Genomic DNA, 15189 nt, shown 5'->3' with positions numbered 1-15189 from the left:
GGTACTGAGGGATAGGATTTATGAGTATCTAGAAAGACACTGCTTGATTAGGGACAGCCAGCATGGATTTGTGAGGAGTAGGTCTTGCCTTACAAGTCTTATTGAATTCTTTGAGGAGGTGACGAAGCATGTGGATGAGGGTAGAGCAGTGGATGTAGTGTACATGGATTTTAGTAAGGTATTTGATAAGGTTCCCCATGGTAGGCTTATGCGGAAAGTCAGGAGGCATGGGGTAGTGGGAAATTTGGCCAGTTGGATAGAGAACTGGCTAACCGGTCGAAGTCAGAGAGTGGTAGTAGATGGTAAATATTCAGCCTGGAGTTCCGCAGGGATCAGTTCTGGGTCCTTTTCTGTTTGTAATTTTTATTAATGACTTGGAAGAGGGAGTCGAAGGGTGGGTCAGTAAATTTGCAGAAGATACGAAGATTGGTGGAGTTGTGGATAGTGAGGAGGGCTGTTGTTGGCTGCAAGGGGACTTAGATATAATGCAGAGCTGGGCTGAGGAGTGGCAGATGGAGTTCAATCCTGTCAAGTGTGAGGTTGTCCATTTTGGAAGGACAAATAAGAATGCGGAATACAGGATAGGGTTCTTAGTAAGGTGGAGGAGCAGAGGGATCTTGGGGTCTGTGTTCATAGATCTTTGAAAGTTGCCACTCAGGTGGATAGAGTTTGTAAGAAGGCTTATTGTGTATTAGCGTTCATTAGCAGAGGGATTGAATTCAAGAGTCGTGAGGTCATGTTGCAGCTGTACAGGACCTTGGTAAGGCCACATTTGGAGTACTGTGTGCAGTTTTGGTCGCCTCATTTTAGGAAAGATGTGGAAGCTTTGGAGAGGGTGCAGAGGAGATTTACCAGGATGTTGACTGGAATGGAGAATAGGTCGTACGAGGATAGGTTGAGAGTGCTAGGCCTTTTCTCATTGGAACGGCGAAGGATGAGGGGTGACTTGATAGAGGTTTATAAGATGATCAGGGGAATAGACAGAGTAGACAGTCAGAGACTTTTTCCCTGGGTACAACAGAGTGTTACAAGGGGACATAAATTTAAGGTGAAGGGTGGAAGGTATGGGGGGGATGTCAGGGGTAGGTTCTTTACCCAGAGAGTGGTGGGGGCATGGAATGCGCTGCCTGTGGGAGTGGCAGAGTCAGAATCATTGGTGACCTTTAAGCAGTAATTGGATAGGTACATGGGTAGGTGCTTAAGCTAGGACAAATGTTCGGCACAACATCGTGGGCCGAAGGGCCTGTTCTGTGCTGTATTGTTCTATGTTCTGTGTTACATTTTAATGAGCTGTGTCAGACATCTTTGAATCTATTTGGACCTTCACTGCCGAGCTTTTCACAAATTAAGTACTTTGAGTTTTGTCCAAAATGGGTGAGCCATACTTGCCTGTGCTGAAATTCAGCTGCCTCATCTTTTCATTTTTATTTGCTTTTTTGCTGTAAGTATCACTTGCAAACCCAGCACTTAATGACTTCCCTAAATGCTGGAAGGGAGCGACTTCCAGGATTTCACCCAGTGAAGGAACAGCAATATATTTTCTAGTCCAGATGGTGAGTGGTTTAAAGGCAAATTTGCAGGTGATGCATCTAATGCCCTTGTCCTTTTAGTTGGTGCCGTTTACAATTGCTGAAAAATGTGTTGCTGGAAAAGCGCAGCAGGTCAGGCAGCATCCAAGGAGCAGGAGAATCGACGTTTCCGGCATAAGCCCTTCTTCAGGAATGCATTTTACAATTGGAAGAGCTGTCAGACGAGCCTTGGAATGTTGCTGCGGACTTTGCAAATCCTGTATCTTCTAGATGGTGTAACTGCTGTCACTCTGTGCAGGCCATGGATGGAGTGGCATTTAATTTTTTTTTATTCATTCATGGGATGAGGGCCTCGCTAGCTAGGCTAGCATTTATTGCCATCCCTAATTTTCCACAGCGCAGTTAAGAGCGAACTACATTGCTGTGGGTCGGGAGGCACATGTCGGCCAGACCAGGAAAGGAATGGCCTAAAGAACATTTGTGAGCCTAATGTTTTTTTCTGACAATTGACAATGGAGTTGTGGTCATCATCAGATTCTTAATGCCAGATTTTCTAAAATTGAATTTGCATTACACCAGCTGCCAAGGCAGGATTTGAACATTAGCTGCATCTGTGGATTAACAGTCCAATGATAATACCGGTAGGCCATAACCTCCCCGTCTTAAGTAGTCCACTTTATGTTGGATGTTGTTGGACTTGTATCCATCCAGACAAGCAGATAGTATTCCATTACATTCCTGATTTTTTTGTCTTGAAGGTAACAGATAGACTTTGGATAATCTTGAGATGAATTACTTGCTGTCGAATTCTTAGCTTCTGACCTTCACTTCTGGCCACTGTATTTATATGGCTGGTCCAGTTCTGTTTCTAGTCCATAATGCACCCCAGGGATATTGACAGAAGGCCATTAAGTGATGGTAATTATGTTGAATGTCAAAGGGCAATGATGGTTAGATTCTTTCTTGTTGGAAATGGTTGGCACCAGAGTAGTGTGAATGTTTCTTGCCACTTAGCAGTTTGAGCTTAAATGCCTTATTGCTTTCAAGCACGTTACTGCATCAATATTTGAGATTGAAATGGTTCTGAAAACTGCAGTCATTGGTAACTATTCTTGCCTTTAATGTTGGTTCAGAAGAAATATTATTGAACAAAGGTTTGAAATACTCAAAGTGAAGTTCTGGAGCTGAGGATTTTCTTCATGAGTCTTCCTTTAAGCTAGTTATGAATGTAACCAGTGAGGAGCTTTTTTTCCTGATTTCTAGTGACTTCATTTTCCCTTGGGCCACTTAGAAACCATATAACCATAGAAATGATACAACACACAAGGAAGTCATAGAGTCATTGAGATGTACAGCATGGAAACAGACCCTTTGGTCCAACCCGTCCATGCGTACCAGATATCGCAACCCAATCTAGTCCCACCTGCCAGCACCTGGCCCATATCCCTCCAAACCCTTCCTATTCATATACCCATCCAAATGCCTCTTAAATGTTGCAGTTGTACCAGCCTCCACCACATCCTCTGGCTCCAGCCTGTTCAGCCTCTCCCTATAGCCCAAATCCTCCAACCCTGGCAACATCCTTGTAAATCTTTTCTGAACCCTTTCAAGTTCCACAACATCTTTCCAATAGGAAGGAGACCAGATTTGCACGCAATATTCCAACAGTGGCCAAACAATATCCTGTATAGCCGCAATATGATCTCCCAACTCCTGTACTCAATACTCTGACCAATAAAGGAAAGCATACCAAACGCCACCTCCACTATCCTATCTACCTGCAACTCCACTTTCAAGGAGCTATGAACCTGCACTCCAAGGTCTCTTTGTTCAGCAACACTCCCTAGGACCTTACCATTAAGTGTATAAGTCCAGCTAAGATTTGCTTTCCCAAAATGAGGCACCTTGCATTTATCTGAATTAAACTCCATCTGCCACTTCTCAGCCCATTGGCCCATCTGCACCAGATCCTGTTGTAATCTGAGGTAACCCTCTTCGCTGCCCACTACACCTCCAATTTTGGTGTCATCTGCAAACTGTATCTCTTATGCTCGCATCCAAATCATTTATGTAAATGAAAAAAAGTAGAGGGACCAGCACCGATCCTTGTGGCACTCCACTGGTCACAGGCCTCCAGTCTGAGAAACAACCCTCCGCCACCACCCTCTGTCTTCTACCTTTGAGCCAGTTCTGTATCCAAATGGCTCGTTCCCCTTGTATTCCATGAGATCTAACCTTGCTAATCAGTCTTCCATGGGGCACCTTGTCGAATGCCTTACTGAAGTCCATATAGATCACATTTACCACTCTGCCCTCATCAATCTCCTTTGTTTCTTCAGAAAACTCAATCAAGTTTGTGAGACATGATTTCCCACGCAAAAAGCCATGTTGACTATCCCCAATCAGTCTTTGCCTGTCCAAATACATGTACATCCTGTCCCTCAGGATTCCCTCCAACAACTTGCCCACCACCGAGGTCAGGCTCACTGGTCTATAGTTCCCTGGCTTGTCTTTGCCACCCTTCTTAAACAGTTGCGCCACGTTTGCCAACCTCCAGTCTTCCGGCACCTCACCTGTGACTATCAGCATGAGGCCCAGCAATCATTTCTCTAGCTTCCCACAGACTTCTCGGATATACTTGATCAGGTCCTGGGGATGTATCCACCTTTAACTGTTTCAAGACGTCCAGCACTTCCTCCTCTGTAGTCTGGACATTTTGCAAGATGTCACCGTCTATTTCCCTACAGTTTTATGTCTTTCATATCCTTTTCCACAGTAAATACTGATGCAAAATATTCATTTAGTATTTCACCCCTTTCCTGTGGCTCCACACAAAGGCCGTCTTGCTGTTCTTTGAGGTTCGGTATGCTTCTTGTCAGTGGTCTTCCTATGGACATTAAACCATGTGAGCTTTATCTTGTCATTCGATCATTTAAGTGATTTGATAGTTTTCACTGATCAAACTACCATCACAACGACCACGCCGCATGCGTCTCCATGCCGATCTCTGCCCCCGCGCCAAACCCGCCCCAGCGCCCGGTCCTAATTCCTAGCCCTGCCATATTTTCACCTCCCCTCTCTGAGGATGAAAGATCAGTCCTCAGCAGAGGCCTCATCTTCTTCCCCCTACGCTCCCAGATTAACGAGTTCAACACGCGGCGAGACATCGAACAATTCTTCCCCCGCCTTTACCTCTGCGCCTACTTCTTCAACCAGGATTCTCGCCCACCCTCTGAAGACCCCTTCTCCTGCCTCCAATACATCCCATTCACCTGGACACCCCATGTCGGCCTCTTACCCGCCCTCGATCTCTTCATAGCCAACTGCCACCGCGGCATTAACCTGTCCACCCCTCTTACCCACTCCATCCTCTCGCCCTCGCGACGTGCAGTCCTCCACTGCCTCCGCTCCAACCCCAACCTCACTATCAAACCAGCAGACAAGGGAGGCGCGGTAGTAGTTTGGCACACCGATCTTTATATTGCTGAGGCTAAACGCCAGCTCGCGGACACCTCTTCTTACTGCCCCCTTGACCATGACCCCACCACCAAACCACCATCTCCCAGACCATCCATAACCTCATCATCTCAGGGGATCTTCCATCCAATTCCTCTAACCTCATAGTCCCACAACCCTGCATCGCCCGTTTCTACCTCCTGCCCAAAATCCACAAACCTGACTGCCCCGGCCCACCCATTGTCTCAGCCTGCTCCTGCCCCACCGAACTCATCTCTCCATACCACGACACGGTCCTGTCCCCCTTAGTCCAAGAACTCCCCACCTACGTTCGGGACACCACCCACGGCCTCCACCTCCTCCATGATTTTCGCTTCCCTGTTCCCCAACGCCTTATCTTCACCATGGACATGCAGTCCCTATACACCTCCATCCCCCATCATGAAGGCCTCATAGCCCTCCACTTCTTCCTTTCCCGCCGACCCAACCAGTACCCTTCCACTGACACCCTCCTTCGACTGACTGAACTGGTCCTCACTCTGAACAACTTCTCTTTCCAATCCTCCCACTTCCTCCAAACCAAAGGAGTAGCCATGGGCCCCAGCTGTGCCTGCCTCTTTGTTGGATATGTGGAACAGTCCATCTTCCGCAGCTACACTGGCACCACCCCTCACCTTTTCCTCCGCTAAATCGATGACTGTATCAGCGCTACTTCGTGCTCCCATGAGGAGGTTGAACAGTTCATCCACTTTACTAACACCTTCCACCCCAACCTCAAATTTACCTGGACCGTCTCAGACTCCTCCCTCCCCTTCCTAGACCTCTCCACTTCTATCTCGGGCGACCGACTCAACACAGACATTTACTATAAACCGACTGACTCCCACAGCTACCTAGATTCCACCTCCTCCCACCCTGCCCCCTGTAAAAACGCCATCCCATATTCCCAATTCCTTTGCCTCCACCGTATCTGCTCCCAGGAGGACCAATTCCAATACCAAACAACTCAGATGGCCGCCTCCTTCAAAGACCGCAATTTCCCCTCAGACGTGGTTGACGACGCTCTCCACCACATCTCCTCCACTTCCCGCTCCTCCGCCCTTGAACCCCCCCCCCCCCTCCAATCACCACAAGGACAGAACCCCATTGGTCCTCACCTACTACCCCACCAACCTCCAGGTATATCATATCATCCTTCGTCATTTCCGCCACCTCCAACAGACCCCACCATCGAGGATATATTTCCCTCCCCACCCCTATCAGTGTTCCAGAAAGACCACTCCCACCGCGACTCCCTTGTCAGGTCCACACCTCCCACCAACCCAACCTCCACTCCCGGCACCTTCCCCTGCAACCGCAAGAAATGCAAAACTTGCGCCCACACCTCCCCCCTCACTTCCCTCCAAGACCCCAAGGGATCCTTCCATATCTGTCACAAATTCACCTGCACCTCCACATGCATCATTTACTGCATCCGTTGCACCCGATGTGGCCTCCTCTACATTGGGGAGAGAGACTGCCTACTTGCGGAAAGTTTCAGAGAACACCTCTGGGACACCCTCACCAACCAACCAACCCAACTACCCCGTAGCTGAACACTTTAACTCCCCCTCCCACTCTGCCAAGGACATGCAGGTCCTTGGCCTCCTCCATCGCCAGACCATGGCAGCACAACGCCTGGAGGAAGAGTGCCTCATCTTCCACCTAGGAACACTCCAAACACAAGGGATGAATGCAGATCTCTCCAGCTTCGTCATTTCCCCTCCCTCCACCTTATCTCAGTCCCAACCCTCGGACTCAGCATTGCCTTCTTGACCTGTTTATCATCTTCCCAACCTCTCCGCCCAACTCCCTTTCCGGCCTATCACCCTCACCTTAACCTCCTTCCACCTATCGCATTCCCAATGCCCCTCCTCCCTACTTTTTATCTTCGCCTGCTTGGCACACCTTCCTCATTCCTGAAGAAGAGCTTATGCCCGAAACGTCGATTCTCCTGCTCCTTGGATACTGTCTGACCTGCTGCGCTTTTCCAGCAACACATTTTTCAGCTACCATCGCAATTTAACAGCAGAATGGGAGCAGAAGTAGCAAAGAATGCTGCATACACCTAGCCTGCTGCTGCAGCTGCTGTACTGCACATTCAGATGTGCTCGTAGCCTCCATCTGAAGCATCTCCAGAAGGCTGAAAGTCTCATCAGTTTTGAAAAGCACTTAACTGCCCTTATCAAAGATTTCAGATTTCTCCGTGGAGTGATGTGCAAGGACAGACTGGGTTTTGTTTTCAGTTGGACTTGACTGAAGGAGATTTTGGAGAACTGGCTCACTTCCACTCGACTTGGAGGGGATGGAGTGGTCACTGAAGACCATGGATTTAAGAACTTTACTGATGATTTTTCTTCCACATGAGAGGATTCTTCAAATTCTGTTTACTGTAACGGATTAGTTTTTTTTGTTATAATCATTGTATGCAGTGTGCCAATAACTTGCTTAAATACTGGCTGTCAGTCTTATGAAAGCTGGTAGTGCTATTGGTTATCATGAAATGATAAAAGAAGGGAATGAGAATGTGAATAGGGTATAAACAGGCAGGGAAAGAGTTAAGTTCTGAGTTTTGTGAAACAAGAGGTTCAGTTGAGCATGACTCAGATCATATAAGAACTTACAGTTAATGGGTATGGAGGCAAGGGTAATGGGTTAACACGGTGGAAAAGCATTTATTATGTAGAGCCATTTAACAATATTGGAAGCATTCAGTATGCGAGGTTAGTTTAACAAGGTGAAAATTATTCATTACGTGAAGCCGGTTATTCATTGTGTAACGGCAGATGACTTAATCTTTACTATTGACACTCGCTGATTGTAGTGGTCACCCAATCAATATGTATGCTGCCATATCTGGATGCTCCTCCCTGTAAAATGACTCAATAATTCATTTAGAAACTACTGTTCCAGAGAAGACCGAGAACTCATGTCTCTGTGCACATGGGCGATCATTCTCTCTCCCTGCAGGGATTGGAATGAAGGTGAAGGAGGTAAAACTACACTGTCTGTCTGAGCGTTTTGCTTCCACTGAATGGGTTTAGGGGTGGGGGAGGGGGCAGGATAACAGCTAGAGGGGACTGTTTGCTCCTTAACGCCTTGGTCCATGCCTTGAGCATCACAACACCGCTTCTCCTTCATGCAGCACTTCCCCATACAGACAATGCACTGTCTGCTCCTTACTTCCCTTGTCCCTTTCTTGCTGTTGCAGGATCCCAAAAATACCTTCCATGTGAAACTTAATTTAGTTGTATTTTCAATTTGATCTGCTGTACTAACTGCTAATAATGTGGTCTGTATGTTAGGGAAACCAAACACAGATTGGCTGACTGCTTCATGGAAGATGGATGTCATAGTATGATCCTGTGCTTCCAATTGCCTGTCATTTTCCTGTTCTGATCTCTTTCTCCTCTGCTTCCTAAACTTTTCCAGTGAAACTCCATGTAAGCTCAAAAGACATGGAGCTTTCAGTGGTCAACATCTTTCCTGTTAAAGGCTGGTAGATCTCTTAGTGCTCCTAGTTGTGATGAAAAGCCATCATGCTGGAAGACTAACCCCTGTTTTTCTTTTCAGTGGATCCTGCTAGTTGATTATTTCCAACATTTTCTATTTCAATCTAGTCCCTATAATCTGTCCCCATAATCTTAAGCTTTTGACCAGTTTCTTTCCTAGTCTCTGTGCTGTACAAAATGATAACTTTTTATCCAATTTTAGTGTGAGACATCAGCTGCTGAAGGCATTGGTATGTGATGACGATTACCCTGGTATTGTTAGAGAGGTTCCAGAAGGTTCTGTGGCAGGTGTCTCAACTCCAGTTTGTTTGTAACAGGCCTGTTTTTCTTTGTTCTCAGTTACAGTTGCAGAAATCTCAGTATTTACAGTTGGGACAGGGTCGGGGTCAGTACTATGGAGGCTCCCTTCCCAACGTCAACCAGATTGGGAGCACCACTCTGGACCTCCCTTTTCAGGTGAGTTTGTCTCTAGGTTAAAAAAGAAAATCGCTATAAACAGGATGAAACAAGGATTAAAGTAAACATGCAACAGATCCCTTAATATTGTGAAGGAGCTAGTACAAAGAGCTGAATACTTCACAAATTGTTGTCCTGATTACTTGTACCATATCATCTGAGCTTAGACTGTGATCAGAATTCACATGTAATATGTAATAAATAATGCGATTAAGATTAGTGCTTTCTTTTTAATGGTTATAAATGCTAACTAGAGAATTAACTACAGCGTCTTATTCTCTTCGTGTTAAAACAAGAGGAGTTAGGGTTGGGATAATCCTGTTTATAATTCCTACTGATCTCTGACAGATACAGTGTGTCTCAGAAAAATGAGAGTTGGTGTTGTTAGGCTTCGGGTGCCACTATCCTGGATTACTTTCAGCTTTGTACCCTTCTGTGGCCAAGTGGATCGTGAGCATCAACAAGTTACAGAGCTGTCTGTTTGACCATTTGTAAGGAACTGCCAACGTGAATGTCCTTTCTCATATGTATTGTCTATGATAAGTTCTATCCTTAGTGATAAGAAAAATGATTTTATTAAGAATTAACAAACTGTTCACTGTACATTTTAATGGATACAAGTGTATTGAGGAGCTGGCTCATTCTCTGCCAGCTGTTAGCTGTGTGCATGTCTCCCAAGTTCCTCTCTGGTAAAGCAGCAGAATAAGAAGAAATGAAGAAATATACAATTTTTTTTGGGGTGGGAGGTCAGATTGTAGGGGGGAAACGTGGATTCTGCCCAATATTGTTTTTTTGTCTCCTGCTCAACATGCTATTGTTTAATTTGCCGCACTGTTACCTATTGGATAAATTAAATCAGGTCTGGGTGAGCGTTGCTGTAGATCACGTTGAGCGTCTTGGATTCTCGGGTACTGAGAACAGTGTTCCTACCTACAGGCTTGGTATTTCTCTGCTTGGTGTCTCTCCTGGGATTGTGTTTTAGTGGTGTAGTAGAATAGGGTTATTCGTGCATCAAGATATTGTGTTGCTCAGGCTGAACTGATAATTGCTGATGAATTCTGTATCCTGACCAACACATTGGTGCCTGCTAAAATCACCCATTTCCAAGTTTCAGTTCTTAGACAGAATTTGTATTTCTATTCAGTAACCCAGAGATCAGAGTGAAGTTTGTGTTGTGAGGGACTAAGTGAATTTCTCTGTACAGAGATTACTTGTAAGCAGCTTGCTTTTTATCCTAGTCAATTGCCTGTATTTCTTCACTTGTTTCCTGGGCTGCTCAGCTGTCAGTACCATTGCAGGGCATCATCATCGCACTCTCAACAGAGGATGCCTCGAGTTTATGCTGTCTTTTTGTGCTTGTAAGAGTTGGTTTTTTTTAACATTTGATCTCTCAGTCACAAGGTAGGGAATTGATACTTGCCTTGTCTCTGAAAGAAAGACTATACAGCAGCAGTCAGCTCATTAATAGTATTGAGTAGAGATATTGTTGAAGACCAGGAACAGCAAGAAATGGTCCTGCTAATATTGAGTATATATTTGGCAGAGTTGACATGTAAATAAGTGAGATCAACTACAGTGCAAGCAAATTACTATGGATGCTGAAAGTTTGAAGTACGTGCACTCAGCAAGAAACACTCAGCAGGCAAGGCAAGATCTTCATAGAAAAAAAGTGTTAATGTTTTATATCAGTGAGCTTACCTGCAATTAAGACTTGGATTTAAATTGAAAATCCTTCATTACATCTTAGTGATTCTCAATTTCTTCTTCAATTTCCCCTCTTGACCAGGCATCAATGTAGCAGGCAGGGGTCTCAGTCCAGTTATATGTTATGTCCAAATACTGGCAATCTGCTTACTTTTTACAGAAACTTTGCCATGAGTTTGTCTCATGCCATTGAAAACTTTGTAGCTTTTGTTCAATCAATTGCAACGTAAGCTGGCTACGAAATGAGAAAACGTCAGTATTCCTGTCACGAATCATGATGCATTGGTCTACCTGTCTATCTCTCCTGATGGACTTAAATGTGTACCATACACAACCCAACACTGACTGAGGATGTGCTGCAGGAATCTAATTAGTATAGTAAGCTTTTGGGTTAAAGTAAAAATTTCCCTCATTTATAGTTAACTGTTAACTAGATTAAATGAACTCCAGTCTATGGCAATAAATCCCGTGATAAGCCTAAAACTAGTTGCTAAGGGGCAAATTTCAGGCAAAATATATGATCTATAAAAATCTAAATCCTGCACTTAGTCCTTTAAATAAGGAGGAAACTAAAAAGCAATTCAAATATAAATATAGTGCAGAATACTGAAGGACCCCCCTGCATTTATGTTGCAGACTCCGTTCCAGTCATCTACCTTGGACACTAGTAGATCAACCAGGCATCATGGCTTGGTTGACCGGGTCTACAGGGATCGAAACCGACTAGGATCACCACACCGCCGTGCCATTCCTATTGACAAACACGGGCGCCAGATATCCTTCCTCTGTCAATGTGGTGTGGACACTGAAATATTATCCAGAACATGAAGGATTGAGGGCAATGACCTTTGGTGAGGATCTCTCACCAGTACTGCCAGGTAAAATCATGTTGCTTTGATATGTTTGGGTCTAATGCTGAAGATCTCTTTGAAAGGTGCTGTCCTAGCTCTGGATCATTGAGAAATCAGTTATGCAACAGGGAATGTTTTCATGAGAAGTACTTATGCTTTGTCATGCCATCATTTTGCTCTCAAAGAAACACAAGTGGTCTTTTTGCTCAGTTATTACGCACTAATTAGGAAGTATTTTACTGTATGTTACACCTTGATATGCATTGTTTTTCTTAGAAAATATCAATCTTGTTTTCTGTTAAATATATAATGTTGCTACCCACATGAAATTAACGCAGTGTTTAAATTTAATGAGTATTGGTTTGATAATATTTATGATTATAGTCATACTGCATGGAAATAGACTCTTCGGTCCAACTCATCCATGCTGTCCAAGTTTTCCAAGCTAAACTTGTCCCATTTCCCTGAGTTTGGCCCATATCCCTCCTTAAACCTTTCCTATTTACCTACCTGTCAGATTTCTTTTAAGTGTTGTAACTGTACCTGTCCTGCATTTCGTCTGATAGTTCATTTCACATACCAACCATCCTCGTGTGAAAAAGTTGCCCACTAGGTACTTTTAAATCTGTCTTCTGTCATCTTAAAATTATGCCCTCTAGGGGAAAAGGCCTTTGCTATTTACCTTACCTATGTCCCTCATAATTTTATAAACATCTCTTAGGTCACCTCTCAATCTCCTATGCTCTAGTGAGAAAAGTCCCAGTCTTTTCAGCCTCTCCTTATAACTCAAACCCTCCAGTTCTGGTAACGTGCTTGTAAATCTTTTCTGCACCCTCTCCAATCAATAATATCCTTCCTATAGTAGGGCAACCAGAACTGTACATAGTACTCCAAAAGTAACATCGCCAATGTCCTGTGCAAACCCAACGTGTCGTCCCAACTCCTATACTGTGTGTGTGTGTGAGTGAAAGAGAGAGCATGCATGTACCTACACTAGATGAACAGCAATAATTTGAGAAGGCAGCTCACCATCACCACCTTGGGGACAGTTAGGGATCGGTATCAAATGGTCACCTATCAGTGATGCAAACATTCTAAGACAGACAGTTTTAAATAAATAAAGATTCTCAACTTGACATTGTCAAAAACTTGCCTTTTTCGTATCGTAGGGTAGGAACACAGCTGGAATAGGCTATTTAGTCCCTTGAACCTACTCCATCATTCTAAAGCATGACTGATCATCTAACTCAGCGTCGTATTCCCATATTGTCCCCTTTAGAATCATAGAATCCCTATAGTGTGGAAACAGTCCCTTCAGCCCAACAAGTCCACACATGTCCCTTTTGTGTCATTGGAGGTCTAACAATCTGTCTTAATTTGCTAAATAACTGAGCTTCCTTGGTCCTGTGTTAGAGAATTCAAATGACGCTGTAGCTCTTCCTCATGTGAGACCTAAATGATTTGGTTTTTATTCCGGGCTGTCATCTGGTTCTAGACCCTATAGCCAGGAAAAACATATTTTATACATCACCTCTGTCTATGCCTTTCTGAACTTTGTCAGTTTCTGTGATCAGGGAATACAGGCCCAGTCTCCTCACTCTCCTTATAGGACAGTTTCACCATCAGACAATGACCTAAGTAAAAGAATTGACAATGGCAAACTGAGCCTTGTCAACCTTGCAGCAGATTCTTATTAACATCTGGAAGCTTGTGCCAAAATTAGAACAGCTGTCTCCGACTAGTCAAATAGTACTTTACGGATAAGATACTACCATCGCTTCTGCGTGTAACTTGCCCCACCAATAAACCAGACCCGGCAGAATTGGGAGGGGTGTTGACCTGAGAGTCCTTGACATTGATATCTCATGAAGTCAAGACAAATATTGGCAAAAAATTATTCTTTTGATTACCATGTAAGCCCCCAGCTAATAAATCAGCACTCCTCAATGCTAAATCTATCTTAGAGGAAGCAGTGAAGGTGACAAGGGTGCAGAATATAGTCTGGTGTGAAAATTTGATGTTTATTACCAAGACAGCACAATGATTTATGTAGCTATTGTATTTAGCTGCTATTTTGTGTCTGGGGTAGCTTATCAGGGAACCAACGAGGGGTAAAAATATACTCAATTTTATTTGCAGCAGGTAGGCTGGTGAGGATGCATCTTTTTATGACAATGCTGGTAAGAGTGTCACAAATCTTTTGAAATGTAAATACGCCACGTTGACAGGCTCCACCTTTTCGATCTGTTCATCTCATTCTCAAAAACTAAATCAAACATGATTTCCCCTTTGAGTCCCCATGTTGACGCTGTCCAATCAGACAGTACTTTCTTAACTATCCAGTAATGGCAGCATTTACAATAAGTGCTAGTATTTTCCCTTCTAACATCACATTACCAGGTCTATAGTTCTTTGGTTCTCTCTCACTCTTCGCTTGAACAATGGGGTTACATGTGTAACCTTCCGAAATGTGGACCTCATTGCAGAATTAACAGAATTTTGAAATCTCTTTCAGAACTTCAGGGTTAAGGCTATTGGGTCTGGTGGAGCTGTCAACTTTCAGTCCCACTAATTTCTCAGTACTACTTGTGTACTGCTACTAACAATACTGTCAATATTCCTGTTGTGTGTTGTCCCTTAAAAGAATTGTGTTTTTTTTCAAAACCAAGCAGTAATTCTTTGGTGCCTGACGTCATCTGTCTATCTTTCAATCATTAATGCATTTTTGTAACCAACAGCAGCCACCTTTCTTCTCATAACTTCATAATATCCTTGTTAAGATTCAACACCCTGGTTTCAAATTGATCACATATTTTCAAACATTGGGAAATCGTGTAATGCTATGGTCACTAATGATTTTTTTAACAGCAAGTTTATTAATTAGCCTTTTCTCCTGTGTGGGCGGCACAGTGGTTAGCACTGCTGCCTCACAGCAACAGAGACCTGGGTTCATTTCCCACCTCAGGCAACTGTCTGTGTGGAGTTTGCACATTCTCCCCATGTCTGTGTGGGTTTCCTCCGGGTGCTCCGCTTTCCTCCCACAGTCCAAAAAATGCGCAAGTTAGGTGAATTCGCCATGCTAAATTGCCCGTAGTGTTAGTTGAAGGGGTAAGTGTAGGGGAATGGGTCTTGGTGGGTTGCTCTTCAGAGGATCGGTGTGGTTTTGTTGGGCCAAGGGGCCTGTTTCCACACTCTAAGTAATCTAATTTAATCTAGATCTAAAGTGACCTATACCAAACTTGGCTTGTCAACAGGTTGCTTGAAAATAGTGCCTGAATACATTGCAGGAATTCTTTGCCCACAGTATCGGTGGTCTTTAAAATTCTCCAATTCATAGCAAAATTGAAATCATCCATAATTATTGCATTCCCTTCTGCTATAAGCACTTCTAATTTCCTGATTTATACCATGACCTATGTAACCACTACTGTTTAGATCATAGAACAATACAGCATGGAAACAGGCCCTTTGGTCCACCATGTCTGTGCGGGTCACAGTGCCATTCTAAACTAACCCCATCTGGCTGCATGTGGTCTGCATTCCTATATTCCCAGCTTGTCACGTGACTGTCTAAATGCCTCTTAAACTTCACTAACGTATCTGCTTCTACCACCTTTCTGGCAGCGGATTCCAGGCACTTGC

General features: G+C 44.1%; 1 protein-coding gene across 2 annotated transcripts in view; it reads left to right on the top strand.

Moving 5' to 3' along the window:
• LOC140494840 (CREB-regulated transcription coactivator 1-like) overlaps positions 1-15189 on the top strand; it is a 145864-nt gene that overhangs the window by 27574 nt on the left and 103101 nt on the right. For both annotated transcript variants that reach the window (XM_072594511.1, XM_072594510.1), the window contains exons 2-3: positions 8876-8992; positions 11333-11470. In XM_072594511.1, the coding sequence (XP_072450612.1) occupies positions 8876-8992; positions 11333-11470 (255 nt within the window). The remainder of the gene's footprint in view (positions 1-8875; positions 8993-11332; positions 11471-15189) is intronic.

The sequence above is a fragment of the Chiloscyllium punctatum genome, chromosome 24 (assembly GCF_047496795.1).
Source record: "Chiloscyllium punctatum isolate Juve2018m chromosome 24, sChiPun1.3, whole genome shotgun sequence".
Classification (NCBI taxonomy): Eukaryota; Metazoa; Chordata; class Chondrichthyes; order Orectolobiformes; family Hemiscylliidae; genus Chiloscyllium; species Chiloscyllium punctatum.
The sequence above is the reverse complement of the archived record's forward strand: the minus strand, read 5'-3'. Positions and strand labels throughout refer to the sequence as shown.